General features: G+C 41.3%; 2 protein-coding genes across 2 annotated transcripts in view; one reads left to right on the top strand and one right to left on the bottom strand.

Moving 5' to 3' along the window:
- Positions 1-11,755, bottom strand: part of ece2a (endothelin converting enzyme 2a) — a 92,171-nt gene extending 80,416 nt beyond the window's left edge. The window contains 2 exon segments of the mRNA XM_038719244.1: positions 9,144-9,308; positions 11,555-11,755. Coding sequence (XP_038575172.1) covers positions 9,144-9,303 — 160 coding nt within the window. The 5' untranslated portion in view covers positions 9,304-9,308; positions 11,555-11,755.
- A 4,398-nt stretch (positions 11,756-16,153) lies between these two features.
- map6d1 (MAP6 domain containing 1) lies at positions 16,154-24,753 on the top strand. The gene is made up of 3 exons (XM_038718195.1): positions 16,154-17,140; positions 18,041-18,347; positions 24,076-24,753. The coding sequence occupies exons 1-3, from the start codon at positions 16,626-16,628 to the stop codon at positions 24,148-24,150; spliced, it is 897 nt and encodes a 298-aa protein (XP_038574123.1). The 5' UTR covers positions 16,154-16,625; the 3' UTR covers positions 24,151-24,753.
- The last annotated feature ends 1,794 nt before the right edge of the window (positions 24,754-26,547 follow it).

Genomic DNA, 26,547 nt, shown 5'->3' with positions numbered 1-26,547 from the left:
GTACCTCAAGTTTGTCAGAAAGTGGCTTTTCTTTTATGGTTTACTATTCAACATATTAGAATTAGAAGAAAACTGACATTGTAGAGACTTCATTTCTTTTTATTTCTATTTCTCACTTTGAGCACCTGAGTATTCTAATCTTGAAAACGGGAAATTATGCACATGTGATGTTGCTACCGTAGTGCACTCCACAATGATGGTCAAATTCAATTTGAAGCCTAAATCTATCTCCCCGTTGAGGTGATGGGCCTGTCCAGTAGGCAAATGACAGTCCTCCTGCTTTTCTCCATCTCTCTCAAACTCGTCTGCTGTTTGCATCCGTCTCCCAGGTTCACTTTTTTTGCGTACAACAGATCCAAACCTAGCCATATTGTGTATTAATTACTGTAGGAGCAGAACCAAAAAGAAGCCCGTTAAGTATTAAAATGTTTCAAAATGTAAAAATAAAAAACTTTTACAAACTTCTTGCAGTTAGCGTTTTATTTTACTGTTACTGTATTGATAGACTGATGTGCGATAACATTGTTCAGTATTGAGATAATGGCATGACTGAAGATAAACACATAATGAAGTGTGCATATAAGCTGCCTGGTTGTTTTTAAATTCATTACATTTTAAATACAACTACGTGTTTCTAGAACAGCAACATTAAAGTTTAAGACAGCAAAGTCACTGTATAAGCTAAATATGTGACATCACAATAGTGAGTAACGTTTAGAAAAAATGAAGAACTCTGTTAACATTACCCTCGATAGCAGTATAAGCTCGAACCTTATTGTCAGGGTTTTTTGGAATGGAGTCCTTATAGAACCCAGGTCTTTATCCCCATCCCGAAAAGTATAAATATAATATGAAACATCCATAACTTATGTCAACTAACGTTAAGCAGAGGTTGCCAGTTTACTACATGGTAGACAACAGGTCCATGACAGAAAAGTTCTGAATGATACAGTCACATGACCTGAAAATAATAAGTTTTGTAAAAGGTATCAGTGAAACAAAAGTGGTCACGCTGATATTATGTTTTGTTTTTTGTTGTTACTTACTGTGCAGCCATTGTAAACACTAAAACGGTCTCTTAAGGAATGACGCAATGCTAAATAATCTTACACAATGTTTAAAGCACACTTAGGGTTTTGTGATGGTTCAGCTTCATTAGCCAGGGCACTCCTTAACAAGGCAACCACCTGCCTGGCAGCGTTTTGTAACTGTGCCGGTTATACAGACATGAACAACAAAAAAAGACATGCTAGTCAGCTAGCGTTAGCTTACGTCAAGTCTACAACGTGCTGCCGGCAGATAGTAGCTGCAATGTAAGGTAATTTAGTAAGATATTTAACTGAATGTCAAGCTAAGGAAGTGATAAGCTGTGTTACACCCAATATGCACAGAATATTATGCATTGTAAGACATAACGTTACGTAACTTACCTCCTGAAGGTCTGCCATGCAGCTGTCCTACTGTCCTGAACGCTTCTTCTTCTGGCCAATCACAGAGGACAGGAACCTTAACCAATCATGTGTAGTGAAATGATGATGACTGGATCCGCCGACCTACTGCCAAAAAGATTAACCGCGTGCGAGCGAGAAGTTTAGAGTTTCGCGAGCAGCAGAGCAAGGACTTGTACGTGGGATTCTGCGCGCGCTCAAAGCACAGTTTTCTCTTCGCGCGAGCAGAGAAATTCTTCTTTCATTTACGCTCACGCGGAGTTACCAGGTAGAAGGAGGAGTGGCTGGTTTGTCTCAGCCAGCAGCTAAGTTTTTAAGACTACAGACTGTTAGGGTCGGGTGGTGGTTGAACTCGGGTGCAAACAGACCCGGTGAAGGTGTGGAAAAAAGGTTTATTCTTGAGAACAAAAACAATAACTAGGCAAGGGTTGGGAAGGCCAGGCTGGGAAGCTAGAGAGCTTGTGGATCCAGGAGTGTGGCTGGCGAGGCGAGGGGGCACAAGGCAGCGGAGGTCACGGATTTGGCTAATGCCAAGCTAGCGTTAGCTGTGCTTGTATAAAACATACAGGATGAGATACTGAGGACAGATGATTAAATTAACCATTTCTACATGTTTAACGTTACCTTACAGATAGGTGTATTGATAAAGTAACGTTATTGTCTTTTCACTTGCGAAGGTTTTATTGCACATACTTACAGTAACGAGCGTAGTTGTCATCAACTAACGTTACAGTAGTTTGGAGCCAACTTAACCCTCACCGTAACGTTATTCCACCGTGACAGCGCAGCCTCTCGCTCTGATGCCACTGTGTGTGTGTGTAGGAGCCGACAGAGAGCAGGCAGAGACTGCAGCCTGATGATTTTCTTATCCGTTGCGTTTCAAATTAAATAACATTTGATGCTCGAGACATAACGTTACATCATAGCCGCAAGTCTTGATAGCAGTATCGATAAGCTCGAACCTTATTGATTTTCGGGTTTTGAGAAATTTTGGAACCGGGTCTCGATCCCCATCCCTACACCTGTACCTTCATGTAGTCTAGAACTATCTGATTGCAATCTGATAACCCAAAATGAATTTTAAATGCCAAGTGTGAATGGGCTAATGTCCTACAAACAATCAGTACACTTATGTACGTGGATTAGCTTCTCAAGGACATAAAGCACAGAAATGTAAAACTATGTCTCACCTGCAGGATCTTCCAGCACGAGGAAATCTACAATAATAAGTCTGTGTATCATGTATTAAACACATTGAATATGGGAATAAAATACACCTGAATATAATAAAGATCAAGCAGCATCAGTGACTGACAGCTACTGTTGAAAATTGCACATCTCTAGTGGGATGCCAATTTCTGAATGAGACCGTAGCTCAACATAATTGCCCACCAAGTGAGTTGGACTCTCCTGAGAAATTGCAGCTCCTACAGCCCTGACAACAGTGTAAACACCTTTGCTCCAGCTATATATACACACACTTGGACTGACTCTGGGTACACAGGCAGAAGTCTTTGATACCAAATACTGACAAGCAGTCAAAGGCAAAGGGGAGAGAGGGGGAGGTGAAAGTTAGGCAATGGTCGACAAGGAAAAAGTGAGGTGAGACAGCAAGGAGGAAAAAGGAGGAAGAGAGGGAGCATCAGGAGGGGGGAATGAATGGGCAATGTGGGGTGTGCAGGAAGCAGAGAGGGTGCTGGAAGGAAAACTTTACATTTTTGCTAGCATGAAGCAATGTTATTTATAAAAGTTATAATGTCACTGTAGTCTAGGTGCTGAGCCATACATAGTTAGCCTACACAAGAGCTGATCAAACAGTCACTCATGGTCTTTCACTATTCCTTTGCCAATGAACACTGCTTACATCACCCTCAGGAGCTGAAGAAAGCAACAGGACAGAAGGTGAGCTAAAGAGAGGGAGCAATGCAGGATAGTTAGGGTGTGTCAAACATACTCTACAGGTCTATTACATACACAGTGAAGCTGCATTCAAAATTATTTTGATTATAAATTAATCTTCTTTCATTGTTTTAAATGTCAGAAAATCGTGGAAAACCTCCAATACAAAATGTGTCAAAAAGTCCAAGATAGTCATTCTAACAAACCAATCTAAAATCACACTCTACTAACTAGCTTTTACTGGATCATTCAACCACCTTACGCAGTCTTCATCAGCCGTTAAAGTGAGTAGTATGTAGCTGCAGTAGCGGAGGCTGCAGTTTCAGCAATCCTAGGAACGGAACTGTATTTCTAGGACCCTTGTTTACTTTGATACTGCCAGCTAGATGGCTGGCTAGCTAGCTAGCTACGTTACTCTTGACAGCGCCCCTGAAGCCAATTACCCTTACCACAACCATTGTGTGTGTGCCTAAACTTACGTTATTAATTTTATGCATGTCGACCAGTTAAGCCTACAGCTGCGCACATCAGTGACATGCTAGCAGACAGGGTTAACCTCCGTGTTGCTGTGCATTACCACCACCACTCCACTAGATGCCGCTGTCGCAAAAGAACTACGGTCCTAGAACTGCGATCCCAGGATTGTAGGGGTCTGAAAATGCAGCCTTTGGTACTGCAGCTACATAATATTGGCTAAAGTTTGCTCATATGTCATCTGCTGATGAAGACCATGAGATGTAGTGGAAAGCTCTGGGAAAAAGCTAGCAAATGGGCAACCAAGACTAATCTTAAATGGTCAAGAAGGAACTTGAATGAAAAAGGCACCATCTTCACCTCTGAGAGGAGGCTGGTACCAGCAACTGTTCGACATTTCTGCTTGAAAAATGACTTAAAGGCTCCCCTCTCCTTTATTGGAGTCATTTACCTTTTTTGTGCATGTAATAGGTTTGCAAAGTGAAAAAGCCCAAAGTCCACTCCAAAGGGAGTTCCTATCTCCCAAAGAAAATACTGCTCTGAGCTGCCTGAAAACAGCTCATTTATAGTCCAGCCATTTCCCCTTCATCCCTGTGACGAAACAGGGATGAAAGCTAAATGCCTTCAAAAACACTGGTGGAAAAACACTTAACTGCAGCACACACCTCCTCTCCCTTCCAAACACTAGCTACCCTCCAGGCAGTCAATGGACATAAAGTTGTTACTGTGATGTAGAGACAGAGCTCAGTTAAAACTTTATGGGTGAAAAATACTTTTGTTACAGATTAATAACTCACCACTCTGAAACTCTTGCTCCAGTCTATGTTGCCAAGCTGGTCAGCAACATACAGCTGAACAGAAGATGTATCACTCCACAGCTAAAACGAAGCCGCAAGAGGAGCTGCAGCAATGTGCAGTATGAGAAAAATATGGTGTTTTTTGAAAATTAAACCATGTAAACCTGTTCTGGTACATCCCCTAAATAAGATTATGAGCATAATACCACCTCTCTAAACAAATAATCGGTTATCAAAATTGTTGCAGATCAATTTTCTGTCAATTGACTAATTAATCAAGTGTTTCAGCTAATGTGCAGTGTTAAATATGAACATGTATATGCACGCACACGGCTACCAAAGCTACAAAACTAAACCAGCGGCCAGCATTTAAATGGCCATCAATACACAGGCCATACATGTAAGTCTTAGCAGGGAGCATTTTAGATAAAAACATTTAATGCTGAAATACACTGTGCTCTGCGAAAGGTAAGTGTTCCAGGATACAACCACACACACACACACACACACACACACACCTCAGTCTCACTCACTGTTGGAGAACAGAGTCATTACATCATCACCCTTCGCCTTGGGGAACAAGGCATGAGTGGTGACCACAAGGAGACGTGGGGTCATTACATCACTGGCAGCAGCCTGGAGCAAGCTGTAGATGGACGAGCCGTGTGCGTCAAGCGGGATCGAGCTGATCATTGCTAATGCTCGGTAATGTTGCTAACACACACACACACACACGTCAGATGGAGGGCCGGGGACTGCTTGACGCAATGCACACCACCCCAGGCCCCAGCTACCAATGAGCATAGTTATGTCACATTATGAGGCTGTATGAGACACACAGAGTGCTTTAAAAATATTACAGCATTAATATGAAGGCCGGCGTTTACATTCCATTTCAAAAGTTGAATATGCGAGCAGTACTTTTATTTCACACTGTCCTGGTTTCACTGCAGACCTGTTCATAAGCCATCACACGCCAATATCTACGTTACATTTTTAATATGCATTTTGTCAAAGCGCAATCTGATTCTCCATATAATTTTTCCAAGAAATGTTACTGCACTTTAAATGAGCAGCTTTAACTTTCTGCATCATTGCAAAGCAGAAACAACGCTGGCCTAATGTCACTGCGGTTGATGTGGGAGTCCGAGTGGGCAGTGCAGCTTCTAAACAAGATATGCTATTATTACGAATGATTTAACCACCTTGTTAATCATGAGAGAGTAGAGGGTCAATACTGGATCTACCTATGAGAATCCATCCACAGGAACTAGGCAAAATACAGAGTGAACATAAATATATTTGTCCATGTTTACCACTTTTCAGAGAGAGAACAACATAAAACACTATATGTGTTTACAAGAACATGTCTTAAAAAGGAAATGCTGAATATATTTGTGTTAGTGTCAACAAATCTCATGGATAGCAAGACCAGAGATGTGTTTGGTCCATCTCTCAGCAGTTTCTGATTTTCCTAACTATTGGTTCCACACAAGATCAAAAACATCAAATCACAAATTTTTATTTTAATTTTTAAAACAGTGAAATAATTTCAGCTGGGCACTACAGTAAAACTTGTATCTATTGGGGACTTTTTTCCACTGCGGTTTTGATGCACTAGTGAGTATTTACAGCAGCAGTACATACAAAATAAACTTCAGTGCCTAAGTTTATCATAATGAAGTGTTGGTGCTGGCATGGGTGTGTTTTTGAATAACAGTGGAGGTATTTGGCACAAAGGAATTAGCAAACTAGCTATCAGGCTTTGACTACACAAACATGACTTGTTGACCTGGATACAAAATATACCCACATTCATCTTTAAAAACGTAAAAACTATTACAATCCTATTGCCACTATAAAGTTGGTAAGTGATCAAAAAGAATTCAGCAGCACACACTAACATCTGATCATGCGTGCTTACATTGTCTAGTTTTATTGGCACATAGAGACAGGATTGTGTGTGGTTAAAGTCTAGACATGAGAACTTATACTGCTGAGTAGCAGTTCATGACAAAAACAAAACAATAACACCGAAACGCAAGAGTCCATTACTGAGAAGGTGGGGCAAAAATGGTGAGATGGGGAAGCCAGACTCTCCAGATATTTGATAAGCAGGTGGAGAGAAGTTGGGTGGGGAGTAAACAGGTCCACGGTGGCTGAGAGTGTGTAGGCAAAATCCATTTATGAAACTGTACAGATAAGCAGAGGACAATGACTGGAACAAAGTAAAAATAATACATAAGCAAACTGAGGAAGGAGAGGGTCATCAGCATGCAGCAAAGCGTTCTCGTTCTCCTCATCTATGCATTCCTCCCTCCCCTGTATCTTTCTCTCTGTGCTGTGCAGATTATCTTAATGGAAATGACCTCCATCAGAGACAGTTGAGTGGCCCAAACCTGATTAGTTCTTTACCTCCCTTCCGTCTTGCTTTCCTTTATCCACTCATCACAAGTCTTTCTTTACGTCTTCCCTCCTCTTTGCCAAGTAATGCCCTGGCCCCCCTATAGTGACAATAATGTATTGTGTCATTTTATACGAGCCAATAGTCTCTCTGGTTTTTACAGACTTAACAAGTGAGGGTAGCCAGGAGATGTGTGCAATCGTGGCAGGCATTTGTCCAAGCGTGGCTATATTTAAGTGCTTTTAGGAGCTCTTCATGTCTATACAACACGTGCAGGTTCTTCTCTATTTTGCTCCTTATCTGTGCATGCGTGCTGCTGAAGAAGACATCAACACGTGCTGGTGACAGAAACGTGTGATTCCATGATACATGAGCGCAGCGGTAGAGAGAGCGATGCTCTCCGAGATGAGAGCTCTCAAGTGATATAGTGGCTCTTCTTCGTGTTTAAATCAGTGAGCAGAAAGTGGTCTGCCCTGCTGCAGGAAGGGAGGCAAGAGAAGATATTTTATATATCAAACTCCAGAGCCCGCTCACGCCTCTGCTGTAGGTGTGCCTATGACGCACACTGAAAAAGTGAGGCCGCATACTATCTGTCTGTTTATGTATATGTACAAAATGTGTATCAAAATACCTTTTTTTAAACCAGCACCAGACCAGTGTCATCCAAATGAAAAAAAATTATATATATACACTGGCATTGTAGTCTAGTTGGAATTAGACTGCAGTTAAAAAAATAAATAAATAAATAAAAAGGTTTATGTCGAGCAAAGAATACCAAACTTCTGACAACCTCAACAGTCCCTCTCCCCGTTACCCTTACACACAAACAGCAGAAGGCCCTGTCACTCCCTGACACAAATTTAACAAACCCCCTGTCACATACGCAAACGCCACCGAGCATGCATAATCAAGGCTCGCATCAGAAAAAATAATAGACCACTATAGCCCTCTATGTTTCTGTGGCGGTATAACAGTCCAACAACAAAAGACTTTGAAGCTGGCATTTCAGCGTACTGGCGTCTGCTTATAACTCATCCTAATATGTGAGCTAATGTTGACAATACCACCTGTCATTGGCTCAGGCCTATTGCTTCATATTTTGCAGAGCTCCAATTCACACTGAGGTTTACTCTATGTTCAGCCAAAATACCATGTTCGAGCTTCAAATGTTTTTGTGGCAACAGGTACTGCAGGAAGTTGCTGAGTGCAAGAGAACTGGCAATATTATTGGGGGAACAGTGACATCTTGTGGACATTTGAGGAAAACACTGTTTTCTATGCCTTTGTAACAGTCAACACAAAGCCAACAGCATGTTTCTTCGAGGTGTGATGTACATCAGTAAAGCGACCAGAATCCAGGCCAAAATGTCACATAAAGAGTAGGGATGGGTACTGAATTTCACAATTTTTGGGGCACAGAGGTAAATGTGTGTACAGAAAACCAAAAACAGTCAATTACCAAAAGCTGGCATTCAATGCCTCTTCTTCTTTTTACTTGTTCTTTGATCAGATCGTTTTCAGACTCAAGCTTCTTTCAGTTCTTGCACGGCTGCTTGTGGAGGAACATTTAAGAAGTTTGGCTTCTTATGTTAAATGAAATGTTTTGTACGAAAGCAAGGATAGTTTTGAAAATGGTACCAAAAGTCATGTACTGTATTTGACAATAACCAGCTCTACTTAAGAGTGAATTTAACAACCTGTTATTCAGCAGATTTCTGCACATCTAGGTTAAATTAAATTCTATTAATACTTTATAAAAATAATTCACCCACTCTAATTACACTAACGAGAAGGACAAATGGTTGCCTAGGAGGATTTAACGGCAGTATAAGCGATGGATGCTAATGACAGCATTGACAACCATGATGAGGGTAACTGACATAATGACAAATCTTGAGAAGCGGGCAGGAAGAGGGGGTAGAGAGAGAGAAAGAAGAGGGCTGATTTGCAACAAGAGTCCCTGGCTGGACTAGGAGTGAGGGACCTAATATACCACATACTGTCGTACATGTTGAATATTAGACTTTGTGTCTCGTTTCTTACAGCATTGGGTGGTGAGAAGACAAAGAGAAGCTTCCAACCAAAGTGAAGATGTAATCAGAATAACATAAAACTACTAACCAAGTATCAGAATAGAGTCTTCTTTCTTGATGTGGTTTTCCAAAAGGTGCTGGAATTTGGAGAAGCAGCCCAACCAGTCATAACACGGCTCTGTCTTGTATCTTTCATCCCAGTAGTCAACATCTTTGTACCTGGAGTTGTCATCTGGCAGGTAGTTCATATTGTCTGTGAAATGTAAGTATAACACACTTCAAAATAAAACACTATTAACTGCTTTCATTATGGCTGTAATATTACAAGCTCTGAGCCAGGAACCTCTCTCTATTCATATAACAGTCTAGTTCTGCTGTCAAATCTATTCAGAGCTCATTAAGTTTGTTAACAGAAAAACATACATTGGCCACTGACAATGAGCATCTTTAAAGGATTTCTTTAGCTCAGTTTTTATTACAGTGGGGAGACACAGTTCTATCACAGCATATAGGAAACTTTTAGGGCCAAATAACTGAGATTGTGTTGTTTGGTGATTTCCATCTAATGTGTTACTCTTTAGGTGTGTATAATTCGGTTAGGTCTGAGTGTTTTGTGCTAATCTGATGTTCTCCTGATGCTCCTTTAGAGTCCCACTGGCTTTTCAACTCTAGGTGTTAAAGTGACTTGTTCTTTGGTGCTGACAGAATTTGAGAGCTATTTTCTCAGTGAAAAGATGAAAAGGAGGAAATTTACTTAACCCTGCTCTGTATGCTGTACACAATACCTCGGCACTGTAAATTTTTACATAATTGGGCATTCAGGGTTGGGACAGTATACTTTTCCAAATTCAAAATCCATATGGTTTAAGGGGGTACCATGCTTCGCTATCATACAGTGATGTATATTTACAACAAGTGGTCAAATGTTCTTGTTACAGCTTCTCATGCGTGTTGATTTGCTGCTTTTGTCCGTTTCATGTCATTGTGAATTTAATGTTTTTTTGGTTTTGGGTAGCTGGTCAGAGAAAAACAAGTCACACAATAATGCCACTGTTGGCTCTGGCAAATTGTGGCGTGATCGCTTTTAACAATTTTACAGTAACATTTTAGAGTTTAGGGACAGTGGTGGCCAAAAGCTGAGAGAAGCAAGCTAGGTCAGCGGGAAGTCAACAATTTAATCCCCATACCGGCAGATTAAATCTGGGAGGGGAAGCAGGACTTTGTGCTCCCTCTTTTCCACCACTGAGGTGCCCTTGAGCAAAGCCCTTAACCCCAAACGCTCCAGTGAACCTGCTCAATGGCCAGCAGCTCAGACTGTGGTTGTACTGGGCAGCTTCCAGGTGTGAATGAGTAACTACGAATGTGATCAGGGTGTTCCTGCAAAAGAGAGGCTTCCTCTCAGTGAAACTTTCCTGAATTAATAAAAGTAAAAAAAATATAAAAATAAAATAATAATAATAAGTGATGATAAAGATAATAATAAAACTAACCACTAAGTGATTAACTTAATTAGCAAAATAATCTTCAAATAAAAAACACCCTGTTGCAGCCCAAAAATGACAGCTGTCACTTGATGTTGTATGTGGGTTTAGCTTTAATTAAAATATTTTTTACGTATGTTGCATGTATTTAATTATGGTTTTGTATGTTATGTTTAAGTCTGTGTTTAAGGCTTCAACTGGCTGCAAAACATTGTTCTCTGGACTTCTCCTCAGAGACAATAAGTTAGTTTGCTGATTATAATATTTTCAACCAGATTAGAATTTGAATTTCCATTTATACAGTTCTCTAGATGATTTCCAAAATTCTTTCACATCCAAAGTTTCCATTACTGTGCTTTTTATTCCCAAACAGTGAAATCTGTGACATTTCGCTGGTTTTTCTTCGTGCACGTTCAGTGCTGCCACTAACGGTCAGAAGCTGTATTGCTACAACTGTAGCTAGCTAGCTTTCACTATGACAACCCTGACGTAGCATTAACCCACATTTTGGTTTCTTTACAGCTGCCTGGCATCGCTTTGTCTACTTAAAGACCACTGGGACGTGAACCTTCTCTCTGGCGGCTTCGTGTAGTTTTATATTCTCCCGTTAAGGACTTTAGGAACCTCTTAACGTTAGCGAAGCTGACGCTACCGTTAGCTAAATGTCTGAAGTGGGTGACATGGCTCCTGATGCCATAACGTTAGTGCTTACAGAAGAGTAACTTAAGAGGTAACGTTAGTGAAGATGGCACAAGCGTTCGCCATTTAAACACTGGTGTGGTGAATTCAACACATAATAAATCCAAAAAGATGTTTTAGGTTTGTGTAACTTAACGTTAGCTCTTGAACCTCCCTCGCTGTTAAATAACGTTAGTCACGCAGGGATTTACAGCACGGCGCATGCGGGGATGAGTTATAACTTGTAGCCGAATACTGCCCAGTTGAATTAAAATGACAATTAAGTTAATTTACTTAATTACGGACAGCGAATGACACATTGTTAGCTAACGTTACTTACGATTTCCTCGTTAACGCCGGCCTCTAATCAGTAAACACGCCGGTTCGTAACAGTGAATACATCCACGTGTTGTCCACTTTTTATATACAGCCTACAGACAGTATGGAAACGCTTAGTTACTGCAGAATAACTCTTCATGAGAGCCCTAATCTAGGGGAGTCTTGATGATTTATTAGTTTGAACAAACATATTTCTTCGACGTTCTCTTTCTGGTTGGATGTTTAAGATAAGGCGGAGCAATATGATTTAACACTTTCGTACCTGCTGCTTGCAGATCCTCCTTTTAAAATCTCCATTGGTGCATTCAATAACCTTTTAGTAAGAAACACTTGCTGTAATAATATCAGCTTCCATGGCTTTTCTTTTAATGAAAAAGTCAATCAATTTCAAAATAATGGGACGCTACTTGGTGTTTTTTTTTTAAATGTTAGATGGCATGGTGTTGGCTACTTAATTTTCCACTTATATTAAGCCTACATCTTTTTATGCATTTTATAGGACAACAAATGCCCCTAAATGAAGAGGAGAAAATTTGCATTGGCATATTTTAGTGCTGAAGCAATGAGTCACTTAATTGTAAATAATCCATTAGGCTTCTCAAATGTGAGGATTTGCTCTGTTTTGTTATAAGGCTACATTTTTTGGTTTTGGACCTTTGAACTAATCGCTGGGCACTTTCACATTTATTTGTTGTGGGGTTTTTTTGGGCCATTTTACAGTTTCAGTAATTAATCAAAAAACAACAGATAATTTAAGCTATTGTTATAATATTATGTGTTATTATCAGCCACAGTGTCACAGATGTTCATATTAATGGGGTCTCCATATGGTTTTAAGAAAAACCCAGGAAAAACATAAAGTGAGGAAGTGAAAATATACAAAATAACAAGTTCTGCTCTGCAAACCTCTCCAGTATGTTACTGTATTCAAGTTAAGGCTATATATGATGTTTAAATAATTATAACACATAGAAAAAGATATAAATACACTTTTTGTTTTCAAACTAATCAACTTAAACCACATGTAACATCAATCGACAGGAGTAGCTGCACAATGATACCTGGATATTACTTTCTGGAATCTCAAGAAAAGAAAAGAATCGAAAATTAAGAGTTGGATACAGCCAATTTCCAACACATTACTTTGTCTGCTATGTCACAAAATGATGTAGCACCTTATGCAACCACACAGTTGTGAGACAACCAGCGGTTAGTAGACCTATAGTATAATATCCGGTATAATATCGGCCATTTGGCCCTGAGATGGACTGGCAACCTGTCCAGGGTATACCCCGCCTTTCGCCCGATGTAAGCTGGGATCGGCTCCAGCCCCCCGCAACCCTGCACACAGGATAAACGGTAGATGATGAATGGATGGAATATCGGCCATTTGATCAGTTTGAGAAGCATTTTGCAGGTCAGTAGCCTATACCAGCTGCAAGGATGAGCACCATGAACATATATTTATCCTTCTTTGCCATTGCCACCACTTCTTACTTTTCTGTGACCTGGACCATTGCCGCTCATACATAATTATGACAGCAGTTTGAAATGCGTATCAAAGGTAATACATGTTCATCCACAGATACATGGACTATTATAATGAAGTCGTTTTTTTAAGTTGCAATTACAGGATCATATACAGTAAGATTTGTTTAAGCAGTGCCATTTCTTACTTGTGACTGTAGAGGGCAGAAAAGACCAGGGAGTGTGTAGACCAGGTTACACTGTTGATTTTGCAGGTTTTGGGCTCATAACCAGAAATCATTCTTACTTTACATAACTGTCTGCAAACCACATCCAAAGCAAAACTCGCCTAGGTGCTTGTACCCTTGTTATTACAAAAAACTACAAATGTTGTAAATACACCACAACTGAAAATTGCATCAGATGTTGAGATGTCCTTACTTTATGTCCAGAGTATTGCGGAAGCTCCAAAAACCCCTTACATTTCCCACAACGCATCTCAATAGCGTGTTTCATCCTACAGTCTACGGTTTCATCAGACTCTCCCTGCTTCCTAAATGTCTTTGAAACTCTACACTTTCAGTTTGCAATACATGCTTTAAGTTAAAAATGTTTTTTATCTCCAATCCCAAATCAATATTAGCCCAATGACACAATTAAACTTACTCAGACTTAAAAAAAAAAAAATCTCTAAAAAATCTGATAAAGAATGTGGACTGTAATAATAATAATAATAATAATAATAACTTTGAGTTATATAGAGCCTTTCACAAACCCAAGGACGCTTAAACAAGGTGGGGAGGTAAGAGGTGTGAGGCCAGGGGAGATTAAAGCCAATAGGCTCTGTCACCAAATGTCCGGAGCCTGGAATTAGGACAGCGAGCAAGTCCTTGTCAGAGGACTGCAGGGACCGTGACTGAGTGTAGGGATGGAGGAGATCTGTGAGGTACTGAGGTGCAAGTCCATGGAGAGATTTGTACGTCAGGAGGAGGATTTTATATTTGATCCGGGACTTAACTGGCAGCCAGTGAAGCTTCTTCAGGATGGGAGTGATGCGCAGTCCAAGTTTTGTGTGGGTGAGCATCAGAGCCGCAGAGTTCTGGACATGCTGGAATCAGTCAGTAGCCTTGCTGGGCAGACCGAACAGGATACCGTTACAAGTCGGGAGGTGATGAAGGATTGCATGAGGATCTCACAGAGTTGGAGAGGCACTGTCGGAGTCTGGAGATGTTCTTAAGATGGTAAAAGGCAGTTTTAGTAGTGTGTTTGATGTGCTGTTGGAAGCAGAGGGTGAAGTCCATGATGACGCCCAGGTTGCGTACTTGAGGGGATGCAGAGATTGAGCAGCCATCCACATACAGTTTGATGTCACCAACCTTTTTGAGAAGTGACTGTGGGGCAAACACCATGAGTTCTGCAAACAAGAAGCCTCTACCACAGTCCTGTAATCACTCAAACTTGCTTCAAACAAGACTTTAAAGTTACATGGCAGTGTCAATAGCTCCTCTGTCCTATGATGCCCATTTTGGCAACAAACACCACGGACAAGTGTATCTAATGTCCCACCAAGTTACAGATGGTCCCAATCCTTAGTTTTCTTGTTCCTCGTATAATGTCCCCTGTCACAACCTGCACACATCAAATACTAGCAGGCTGTGCTTACTGTAGCTTTGACATGATCATCATTTCTTCAGACTACTACCTTCCCGAAACGGCATCTGCAGAACCCATATATGATCAAGACAACAGCTGAACAATTTCTCTAAAAGATATAAACAAAGATTTACATTAGCATCTTAGCAATGCAAAGCTTGTGCAAAGACAGTGGGAATATCACAGTTCAGCACACTCTGTAAAGGCTTTGTATTTTTTTTTTTTCACAGGGTGTCATCACTGAAAACAACTTACTTTTCCATTCCATTCTTTTTGGCTTGTGACCACTTAAAGAAAAGTGGCATCTGAAGACAGCCCCTTGTCAACTTTTAGTATGTATTAGTAGTATGTATTTGAGTTATTAACAATTCTAACAAAGAGTGATTTCCTCTCTAAACTTCTCTGATGGTTTCATTTAAATAAATGTCTGGGGCTCAGAGAGGTAAAATTATATTTAGAGTAATGGCGTACTTTCCCCTGCAGATGGTAGTATCATACTGCTATTTTCACACTGAATAAATCACACTGTGCCATTTACCGCTGAAAGTACAGTGGTGTGAACAAGAGACACCCTGGACTTTGTGGTTGATCTTCTGGTTAAGATGATTTATGTGCTGCAAGTGCCCATTCATCTTCATCGACTAGAGTTGCCTTTTCTGTGTCAAAATCACCCAAAGTGGTTCTTAAACTGTTGCTCTGCCTCCCTGTGAGAGGCTAATCTCACCTCCTTTCTTTGTGAATAGCTCACAGAGGAAGGTTCTTATGCCTTCGTGGCATCAAGTGCCATTCTGTGGACACCCATTGAACTGTAATTTTTTTAAACAACAACTCAGCTTTGTTTCCTGCTGTCTTTACAAGGCTTATCTCTTTTATCTATCATGGACAAATAATCAGTTTTCTCAGAAGAACCAGAGCACTTCAGAGTATCCTCGTGCTTCTCTCACACCACTTGAAAAGCAGACTATGTTGACTGTTGATGTTTTTATCAGATGGATATAATGTTAAAGATGATTTGGTTGCTCAGTGTGCTAAGATATGATGTGCTCATAGAGTTGCGCTTCAGAGTCCACCATTGCTTTTTTTGACATTCTTTTCTTCTTTGTCTGGTTGATGTTGATAAATCCTGGAAAGAGCTGATGCACATGTTACAAGAAAGTCACTATACTTCCTGCTTCAACACTAAAAGTTAACATTGTTTCAATCAGTTTCAACAAAGGACCAATGGGCCTTGTTTTCTAGGCTTTCTAGAGATGACAGAAATAAAATAAAAAAATCTCTGTGAATAACTGTTGGTCTATAAAGTCTATTGTCTGGCCCAACCTGTGTGAGGAATCTCCGAGCCCCAGGAAACCCACATGGGTGCTGGAAAGGTCTGAGGAATGCTCTGAGCCCCACTTGGGCTATAACCTGCAATGGGAGAATGTCATGATATCACAAAAAGCATACGTTTGGCGCTGCATCATTATTATGTAACCCTCAGCACTACTGAGTTAAGGTAGCTACAGTAATGTCAGTGTCTGCAGGTGGCGAAGCCATAAAACTTCGCAGGGTCAAGCTTTTAAATGCACATGTGGCTGGGTGTAGGGGAGAAGTGATAACGTTCCTTTGATTTTGAATCCAATGAGGGCACTCGGGATCTCCGGCTGGAGATGCGGAGAATAATTTGACATAGATTCCTCTGCATAGTGGAGGCACTATCACAGACCACGTGAGGGGAATATTCAACGACGGTCCCCGGCAGACCGGCTCATCTCTGCTGGCACTCCTCTGCTGCTGACATGGACTCTTGGACACTGTATTCTCTCAGCTTCCCACAAACGGACGCGGAGAGAGGGCGATACTCTGTCTGAATGTAACATTTTGATCTTTTTCTGTTGTTCTGTTCTTTTTGTGTTAGATTTTTTCTTCTTCTCCTTTTTCTCTCCTCCGCAAGTCAAACAGTTAGAGGAGGTATGGCTTGGCCGTGCATCAGCAGAGTGTGCTGCCTGGCTCGCTTCTGGAACCAGCTCGACAAATCGGACCTGTCCGTCCCGCTCACCATCCAGAACTACTCGGACATAGCCGAGCAGGAGGTGCGCTCCGTCACCAAACAGGTCTCCGCTTCGGAGCGCGCACCCGGGAATAACTATTCGACCCCGGACCCGCGTGCCGGCGGCTCCCCTCAGGGAGGAGGATCTTTCAGGGCACGGAAGGAGCCCAGTTACAAGCCCCGGGAGGACTACCACCCGCCCGGAGTGCCTTTCCCCAATGTTACCCAGTACAAGCAGGATTTCAAACCCTGGCCCATTCCCAGGAAGGAGAACTTCCCTTGGATTAGTAACGGGGGCAGCAGGGCAGACAGTGTTTCGGACAGCCCGGTGAACAGTTACCACAGCCAGGCACAGCCGGGGGAGAGAGAAGAGAGGAGCAGGGCACAGAGGTGGGGGGAGCAGCAGGGGATGGAGGAGAGAAAAACCAGCTCATACAGGTGAGACACGTCACCCTCTTTGACCTGTTTCAGCACCTGTCGGGGCTGCTGTTATTATGCTGATGCCTGCTTCATTAGATGCGTTTGTATTAATAGTTCATTGACTTCCAGGGTCGACCCAGAAAGCCTGCGTGGAGATAAGGGTCATCAATAATTCTCTTACACGTCTCATTTTAATATATGGGAGAGCTCAAGTATGATTTTTTGATTTTCATATAAGCTATGCATTTTATTTTATGTATGTGGGAGCAAGTGTGTGGTTCTCAACCTTTTTGGCATGTGAGCCTTTAAAAAGAAGAAATATTGACTACCAATCAATCCCCAGTCATATAGATTATGAATTACAAGCAGTGCAACCAAAAAAATTATACTCCTTTTCTTAGACTGATTGATTTGGATAGATTTTAGAGCCCTGAAGAACTTAATACTGGAGAAAATATTTAAACCCTCTGGATGGTCCAGGCCTTAGAGTTGTTACAATAATCTCTGGTAAATAAAGATTTATTCTGGTGATTTTGTGTTGCATATTCATGAAGTTGTAAGAGACGGGGGAAATGGTGAAAATCGATGTATCTGGACTTTTGGTCTTGAGTCAAGCTCCAAAAACAGTGGATACTACACTGGAAATGCAATAGTGTTTTACAGATTGTAGAGCATCTTAAGATAACCCTGACCACATCATCAGACTGAATGCCCCTTCAAGTCAGTTTTTGCTGGTGCTGTATATGTGGATGTAGTCAACAACAAGTCAAAACCATTATTATAACCATGTTAACATAGGTCACCAGCCACACTGGCCCAAGGCATCACTTCAAAAACAAGCCTGTTACAAACTTTTAGCCTGTACTAACTGTAATCCACATGGCGTCTGTCAGCCTACTGATGCGTCTCTCCCTCCAGGCAAGAGTACAGGCCGTGGACGGGGGCGAGACCAGCCAAAAGCGCGAGGAGAAATCTTCCAACTCAATACTCCAGCCCAGGGACAGAGGCCAACCAGGTCCCGCGTGAGACCAGCTACCAGGCTGCCTACAATGGGGAGGGCCAAAGGTCCATAGGGCTGCATCAGGGGGAGCACATCATCCCGTCTGCCAGCACCAATATACAACCTGTTGCTGTCCCCCAGCCCATCCCCACTTCCCTGCAGGCTGGCAGCTCACACAGTGTCCCGCCTGAGAGGGCCGAATTAAGTGGAACAACCAAGGGAGAGGTAAGCACAGGCAGCAATGTTGTTCGGCACTATCAAGCATTCAGCTGGAGCAGCGGTGTAATGTACATTACCAAAACAGCTGTTGGTTCAAAGAGTTCATTGGAAGAGCTACATGTTTAAATTGCAGCATGCTCCTCCTGAAAGTCATCTTCCCTTATCTCCCTGGTGGCCTGTTGCTGTAGGGGCATCTCAGAAAAGTGATACAGCATTCTGTCCCTAAGCAGCTCAAAGTGACCCAGCTGTTTGAAACAGGCCATGTGCTGTGTTAGGTAACACTCTGCTGGTGCTACACTCATTACTTTGACCTGAATAGAGCAGGCATGAGGAGAACAAAAAAAAGTAACAAAACAAACCCTAAGACAAATACATTTAAGTCTGTCTAACATTTAGTGTGATTAATACACCACAAATAAGTACTCTTGTTTAGACATACCATGCATTCCAATAATAAAGTTACGCAGTGATTTCTCCACATATACAGTACATATCATTTTATTTCATTTATTTAAGGTAATTGATCTTAACAATTGATCTTGGGGTTAGCATTAAATCCACTGAAAAATGTTTTTACATATAAAAGAATTATTAAGTAGAAAATCCTCAAACACACACAACACATTTTTATTCACTTGAACCATGTCCATCTCAGTGGGGTAAAAGAGCTGACAAACGCTCAAAAAATGTTCTGAAATTACATTTTGTGCAGTACTGAAGAAATTATGCAAAGGAGAGGAGTATGAGTAAGGAATATTCAATTTTCAATTCAATTTTATTTATATAGCGCCAAATCACAACAACAGTTATCTCACAGCGCTTTTCATAAAAGAGCAGGTCTAGACCGTACTCTGTGATGTTATTTACAGAAGCCCAACAGTTCCCACCAAGAGCAAGCACTAGGCGACAGAGGCAAGGAAAAACTTCCTTTTAAGAGGCAGAAACCTCGAGCAGAACCATGGCTCAGGGTGGGCGGCCATCTGCCTCGACCGGTTGGGGTGTGTTCTTTAATTAAACAAAACATAAAATAAAATATTGCTAATATAGCTAATATTTCATATACATATACATACATATTTCATTAAATGTGATCTTAATTTCTAGTTTGTGTTTGGAGTCTAAATTATGAAAGGTCATGACATGTTTTTTTCTGGTCCAGAGACAAAACATACACTATGTCAAAGACATGTGACTGAGATCATTTATTTTGAGTTTGGTAAACTGTGTCAACAACAGTTGAAGAAGTCCCCCAAATATTCACACAATTCTACATTTTGTCCCAGATTTCTGCTCTCAGACATGAAATGAAAGATGGGCGCACAAAGAACCACATGTATTGTCTGATTGAAGCAGAACTAACTGCAACAAGGAGATGATAACTCATCAGCTCATTCAGGTTCTTCCAGATTATTGTGTGATAACTGAGTGAAGGGACATATCCCCCCTTTCCTCTGTCCCCTCCCTGTCACTCAGGTCAACTGTTGCGTGACAGTAATTGAGACAGTTTTTGGGAATCTCCAGAGGTTTAGTGCAATCCCTCTTCCCCGCCCACACCCCTCGGTGCCATCTGCCAGTGGAGAGCTGGGGCTGGGCTGGGCAGGGTCAGGCTGCTTTGTTTCATTGAACACTGTGTTGCAACAGTTACCCTTAAAGGGATAGTAAGTGATTGTAATCCAGTACACTTGTTTTTTTAATTCAGCAAATATTTCCTCACAGTTTGCTAGATCTCCGTTCTGCGTGTGCTCTGAAAAAAATCAGGGTTTCCCCACACAGCCCTGGATCTGTAAATGGAAAACAAAGAAAGTGGTGTGGACCTTGCCACATTGTTCCAGCCAATCAGCAACAGTTAGTGGTCGTGCACAGGAGGGACTGGGGGTAGTGGGAGAGAGAGTTCTATACACCAGCACATTCGAACGTGCTGAACTCCAGGCACTGTGATGAAGGAGAGTTGGCCCGAGAAACAGCCCAAGAGAATAAGGTTTGACGAGTATATATACTCTTGTATATATAACAGTAAAGAAAGTTATACTACCAGGCAGGGGCGAAGGCTCAGATATTTGAAACTTGAGGGGTGGAGCTTCTGAGGGAGCACTGAAGGGAGGGGTGTATTTGTTTGGCAGTTAAGTTCAAATATCAACAATCATTCTGCAGAATCACATACCGTCTCTTTAAATGTCACACTGAGAGGTATCTGGGAAGGTCAGAAAATATGTCATAGAGGGAAAAGCAGGGATGTAGCTCCCATTGAGGACACAGAGGTTTGTTTGGGGGTTTTAGGAACCTGGGGGAGATTTACATTCTACTTTAGTGGATATTTTATGGATTCCAGCATTTTTCAGACTCAATATATTTCAATTTGACTACTTTTAGGCTAATTAATAAATAAAGGACACATTACTTCCCCACCAGAATTGTATTTCTGGCAATGTAGAGAATCAATAGCCAGTGAAAACCATGTATCTTCAAATTTAGTGTTCCTTCTATGGGCTGAGCCAATTTCTTTTTACACAGGGTTTTCATAGGACAGAGACATTCATGTTGGGAAACAAAATGGAAAGACTGAAATAACTGGAATTAACAGAATAAATTAAATTCTAATTTTGTGTCAAATTATACAAGGGGAGGGAGGACTTGGACTTTTGACCTCAGTATTTCTGAAATCCTTTCTACAGGCCAGTGTGTTTGTCCTCAGTCCTGCAACTTCAGAGGTTTCGGAAAGAAACCTAACCTTCTGGTTATTTGCATAATTTTCTGAGTAAGGACTGCTCTATTAAGTCGTTATGTCCCTGAGAATCCCGTTGGATGGTGATGGAGGTCGAAGTGAGAGATGTCAATGGCGGGACACAGACTCTATTAATACCATTGGCCCAGTTGGAGTGAGAGTTCACGGCACATTAAGGAGGGATGTGCTGCTGGCAGTATGTTCAGCAGGGGGACTGAACACTGCAGTCAATATTATACGCACTTTTTGAGTTATACCACAACCTGCCAGTGCGACACAAACCAGCCTGGCAGCAAATCAAGTTGATCTTAGATAATCCACCCCGGTCACCGACAGCCCACTCACTGCCAACTCATTATTGACTCAACAGCCCCCTGCAGAGGTGTCTGACCAAGCATTACACATCCTACTCCAGTATGCATTACACTGGCTTATGGCACTGGTATTTTTTTCTTTGAGGGCATTATCAGTTTGTGATCCCATTCTGTAAAATACATAACTACACACCAAACTATGTTATTACCAGAAGACGACGTGTCCTCATTCAGTGTGGAGCCGAACAGAGCGACTGTACCTATTCATTAACAGATTTTATGGTTAAGTCCTAAATAAGCTGCTGAAATCAAAATCAATCTGCTCCTGATGATAAAGGAGTTGGGCAGCCATGAAATTCTCATTATTGCTCAAATTAATCTGTCAAATTGTGTGCTCCCCCGACCTATAACAGATAAAATCCATCTCAAGAGATAAAAGATGTCTCTAATGTTATGACACGCTGCAGACAACTGACCGATTAGATCACGCTGATGCTTTTCATGATGAGAGAGACGTGTTTTCTTGAACTCACTGAACTCGCAAACCTAATACATCCCAGCGAGAGGTTGTTTTGTGAGCTATCAGATGAGAGTTAAACCTGAAACCCCGCTTGCCTGGCTTAAATCAGTACAGCCCTGAACACAGAGTGTGTGTGTGTGTGTGTGTGTGTGTGTGTGTGTGTTACGAATCAGGCCAGGCAAACCGCAACACAAGGCAACAGATTTGCGAGCTTGTATAATCCAGAGTGGTGTCAGGGATGAGCAACACAAAACCGCTGAATGGGGAACACATTTAGCATGCAAAGTGGAAACCTCAGCAGGAAACTCTTGTTGTGACAAATTCTTGGTTGTTTTATAGTCAGCTTAGAGTCAGCAGCCCCCCAGAGATTTGAGATTGTGCTCACGGGCAACCCTGCTTAACTTCTGATTACAATGTATAACAGTGCTTTGTTTAGTAGGATGGAAATGCTGCCCACAACATGAAGAGGACAGAAAGCCTGCCGGGACAATGCAGCCTAAAATTAATTTATCTGTTACCCCCTTTTCTCTCTTCTCTCTCTCCTAAGGGGGTGCCCAGGGGCAAGGGTGCCCGCTATAGCAGAGTTAGAAGGTTATAGGTAGTTAACTTATTAGGATTATGGATGAATTATTGAATGGGGCTACTGCTTCAAGGCTCAAGGACCCTGGACCAAAGCCTCCTTATTCCCAACTGTTACCATTTCTTGTTGGAAAGTCAAACAACTACAAAGTCACGCAAAATGACCACAAAGAGACGCCAGATGTCTAAAAAGAGCAACAAAATGATGACAAAGAGATGCAAAATGACCACAGAGATGCAGAATAACCACAAAGAGATGCAGAGTAGCCACAAAGTGATGCAAAAAGACAATAAAGAGATATAGGGCGACCACAAAGAGACGCAGAATGACAACAAAGAGATGATACGTAACTACAGGACACAAAACAAAAAAAGAGCTGCATAACGACTATAGAGGTGCAAAAAGACAACAAAGGCGTGTTTGTAGTCAGTTTTAGCCTGGGAGTCTTGCTCCTAAATAAGTGTTGGCGGGGTGCGGGGCCTTTTACATGTCTGTGTCCAGGGGGGCCATTGTCTCATAAACTATCCATGGCTGTAGGCTATTAGGAGTGGAATATTTACAAACAAATATTTTTATAATAGGATATTGAAAGTTGTTTATTTGTAATTAATTTATTACACACAATAAATAACAGAACTACTAATAATGTCTTAATAAATTTTTACTCATTATTACCCGAGCCAGGCTTTATCCCTGTTTTTCTCCCTGTTTTTCTCTCCCCTTTTCTGTCACTTGGACGACTTCCCTTTTCCCACGCTGCCTGGGACTACAGAGGGAAAGTCCTGTGCCAAGTTGGCAAGACTCTGGCATGGAGGGGAGGAGAGGACTGTATTAAGAGCGGAGACAAAAGAAGGTTGAGGGGAGAAAGACAAATAAGGGGGAAAAAGATGAGGAGAGGAATGAGATGCAGAGTACGAAGGTGATACAGAGGGGGGGGCTAGTGGGCGCCGCTTGATGGATTATCTGTTAAAGTGCGATGTTGCACCGGGTTGCAGTCTTCTTTGGCACCAATCTAATTTCAGAGAGAGGCCGACCTGGCTGCAACACAAAGCACAAAAGCCTGTGTGAGTGTGTGTGTGTGGGAGGGGGGAGGAGGTGAATAGACTCACACACCAACTCTTTGACTTGCTGAACAACGTGTACTGCCTTCCCTGCCACCCACAGCGCTGCAGGGACACCACACCGCCAAGGTTTTACACTCCACAGCTATGCAAGTAAATTAAAATAGCCTATATGCATTGGCAGACCAAATCACTGCTAGAAAGAATATAATAATAGAATATGGGCAACTTCTCAGCTGTCAGCAGGACTTTTATTTAATCGCCACAGCCCAGAAAGATTCTGGTCAGGATTTGAGAACAGCTGCCAGCAGAACAGAGCAGCACTAAGCAGGTAATAACTACAGTCCAGGCAGCCAGCGCTCTGACAGCTGACCTGATGCTTTTTGACGGCACAGCCCAACCAGTCTCCTCTCATTTCATGGGTCCAGTGTGAGCAACACCACAGCTGCTGCCCTCTCTGGTTTTATCCGTGATCACCTTAAGAGCTGCCGTTATACCCGTCTTTCTCTCCCCCCCCCCCCCCCCCCTTTGTCTCAGGAACTGGTGAGGACCAAGCTCTCTCCGAACCCTTCTGCTGTCTTTCAAAGTGGATCGAGGGTTTTCAACATCTGACTCCAATTTCCAGCCATTCCGCTTTGATCGGTTTTTGAGGGATCAACAGGGCAATGATTTCAGTCCATTCCACAACACAAGAATCTATGCAAGGGAATGTATTGTTGTGAAGCCGGTGGAGCTGCGGCGTCAGTATCCCAAGTGGAGAAAGATAGATAGACAGACGCCCCTCCCTTTTACACTCCTTCCTTCCCCTGTTGCTATGGAAACAAATATGCATGTAACAAAATAGTTTTAAAGCAAGCTTTTTTTGTTTCTTCGTTGTTGCAGTTACAGATGCACAAGGAACTGGCTGCTCTGCGTGTTTGTGTGTGTGTGAGTTTGTGTGTGCACCTGCTGATTTGTCCTATTATTGTACATAGTGTTGAGTCTGCTCCAATAATGAATGACTTGGTCGGTCGTTATGTGTGTATGCTATGTTGCCCCTTGATGTTGCTAGAAATGCCTGAAAATAAGTTATTTATTTCCTCAATATTCAGTTAGTTTGCTATTTTGAGAAAGTATTGTTCGGTCTATTATTTTGTAAATCTATTGTTAAAGAAAAAGAGCAAATATATGATGTAATTGAGATTACAATAAAAGAATTAGGTTCTTAACACTTTCCATCAGCTGTCACTTTGCTCTTTTTCTCATGTTTTTTGTATTGCACAGTTCTGGGTGTTATTACTGATGTAGAGGATTGTATGAATAGAGTACTAATCACAATCAACTGCTATTATACCAAATATAAGGTAATGTGAAGGTAGGAGTTTAAAAAGTGTCATACCTAAAAAAAAAAAAAAAAAAAAAAAGGTTTGACTTAAAACCAACACCACAAGTGTAATTAGGGCAACAACAGAATACATATGGTCTCTTGGTTGAGTTTGTTTGCTTTATATTCCATGTTCAAACGTCAGTACAGTCAAATCACAAAAAAAGCCAGATGACCTTCATTGTAAATGCATTGAAACAGACCGGAGCGAGCTGACAGGCAGCGTTAGCGACTTTATTTTTCTTGCTTTCCAAAGGCAAGCGTTGCTATTTCAAAGTTTTATCTGAAGAATGGCTATGAAACCTTTATTGTACTTGACACGAGCACCACAGAATTTATCATCAAAATAATTGATCAAATACTTGGTGAGTACTTGGTGGCCTTTGTTTGAGAGATTACGTGTGGTTTTCGAAATAAGATGTTAACACAAAATAAACACTCAATACACATGTACATGGAAATTGATTTGATTGATTTGATTATACTCACAGGAGCCTGTGTACCTTAAAAAAGTGGTTGCTAGAAAAGACATTAAATAAACAACGATAACGGAAATTAATGAAACCCCACACCATCCTTTACTTTGAAATCCAGAAGCACCTAGTATTTGTGGGATATCTGGTAGCTTTAAAGTTGCTGACGATATAATATTAACACTTGAGGTGCTATTTCAGGGTACAAATGTGGGACATTTACTTTGTAAATTCTCTACATTGATACAGTCAAAATGCCTAAATATGTAGACATAGTGGTCCTGAACTCAAACCTATCGGTCATTGTCAGAATTTATAGAGCAATGTGTTACAGAACCTCAATATTTAGAAATGCATTCATTTCAAGGTACAAATGGCCGGCTTTTACTTTAGAATTTCTCTAAAGTGATGCAGTAAAATGCTTAATTTATCATAGTTGTCCTGATGGATCAATGTGTTTTTATTTGATCCGGTTTGAGATTTGTGCCTGACAAATTAAATTTTGTTTGTGGTGCTCACAGCATTGACATTTTATTCTAAACGAGAGGTTTAAATGCGTTATCTTGGGCAAATGTTAATCTTTGCTTTCTCAAACTTTGCTTTTTTCCCCTGAGAGTTAAGATGATGACATCTCAAAAACCTACCAGCACCTCACTTACTAACATGCTGCATCTTGTATGTTTATTCTATAGTACTGTCCATGTTTGTGGTTTTAGGGGAAGTCACAAGCTCAAAATCAGAGACTCTGAGAGGTGACAGGCTTGGCTAATGTCTGCCAAGAATTACTACAGCATTATCCTCCCTGTGAAACCACAAGTTGTCGTTTTTACATTTGTCTGAGTACAGGTTAAACAAACCAGATAAACAGTGGTCATTAGTAAGCTTTAGAGGTGTTGGTAGGCTTATTTCTTCAGCTTTTGACAGAACTGGGCTAGGCCCTGGTTCTTAAAAATAATTAGCTATTGCCCCTAAGCTCCGGCTCCATACTTAATGCAAAGACATGAGAGAGGTATCGACTATTTCATCTTCTCATCTAACCCTTGCCAAGAAAGTGAATAAGCATATTTTCCATAATGTCTATTCTTTTTAATTAGTAGAATTAACCTGCATAGTATTTTTGCTGTGATTCAGACTATATATTTTGTAGAAAGTAGTTGTTATGAAAAATGCTCT

This window comes from Micropterus salmoides, unplaced genomic scaffold, assembly GCF_014851395.1.
Source record: "Micropterus salmoides isolate LMB-PRFRI ecotype aquatic unplaced genomic scaffold, ASM1485139v1 Ms_hic_scaffold_14, whole genome shotgun sequence".
NCBI lineage: Eukaryota > Metazoa > Chordata > Actinopteri > Centrarchiformes > Centrarchidae > Micropterus > Micropterus salmoides.
Note: the sequence above shows the minus strand (reverse complement) of the source record. Positions and strands in the feature narration are given on the sequence as shown.

What these genes read in the sequence shown, in the direction of transcription:
- map6d1 (XM_038718195.1), top strand. Translation starts at nt 16,626, where the DNA reads ATGGCTTGGCCGTGCATCAGCAGAGTGTGCTGCCTGGCTCGCTTCTGG. An exon ending in AGAAAAACCAGCTCATACAG is followed by an intron (nt 17,141 to 18,040) that starts GTGAGACACGTC and finishes CTCTCCCTCCAG; the next exon opens with GCAAGAGTACAGGCCGTGGA. An exon ending in GTGGAACAACCAAGGGAGAG is followed by an intron (nt 18,348 to 24,075) that starts GTAAGCACAGGC and finishes CCTTTGTCTCAG; the next exon opens with GAACTGGTGAGGACCAAGCT.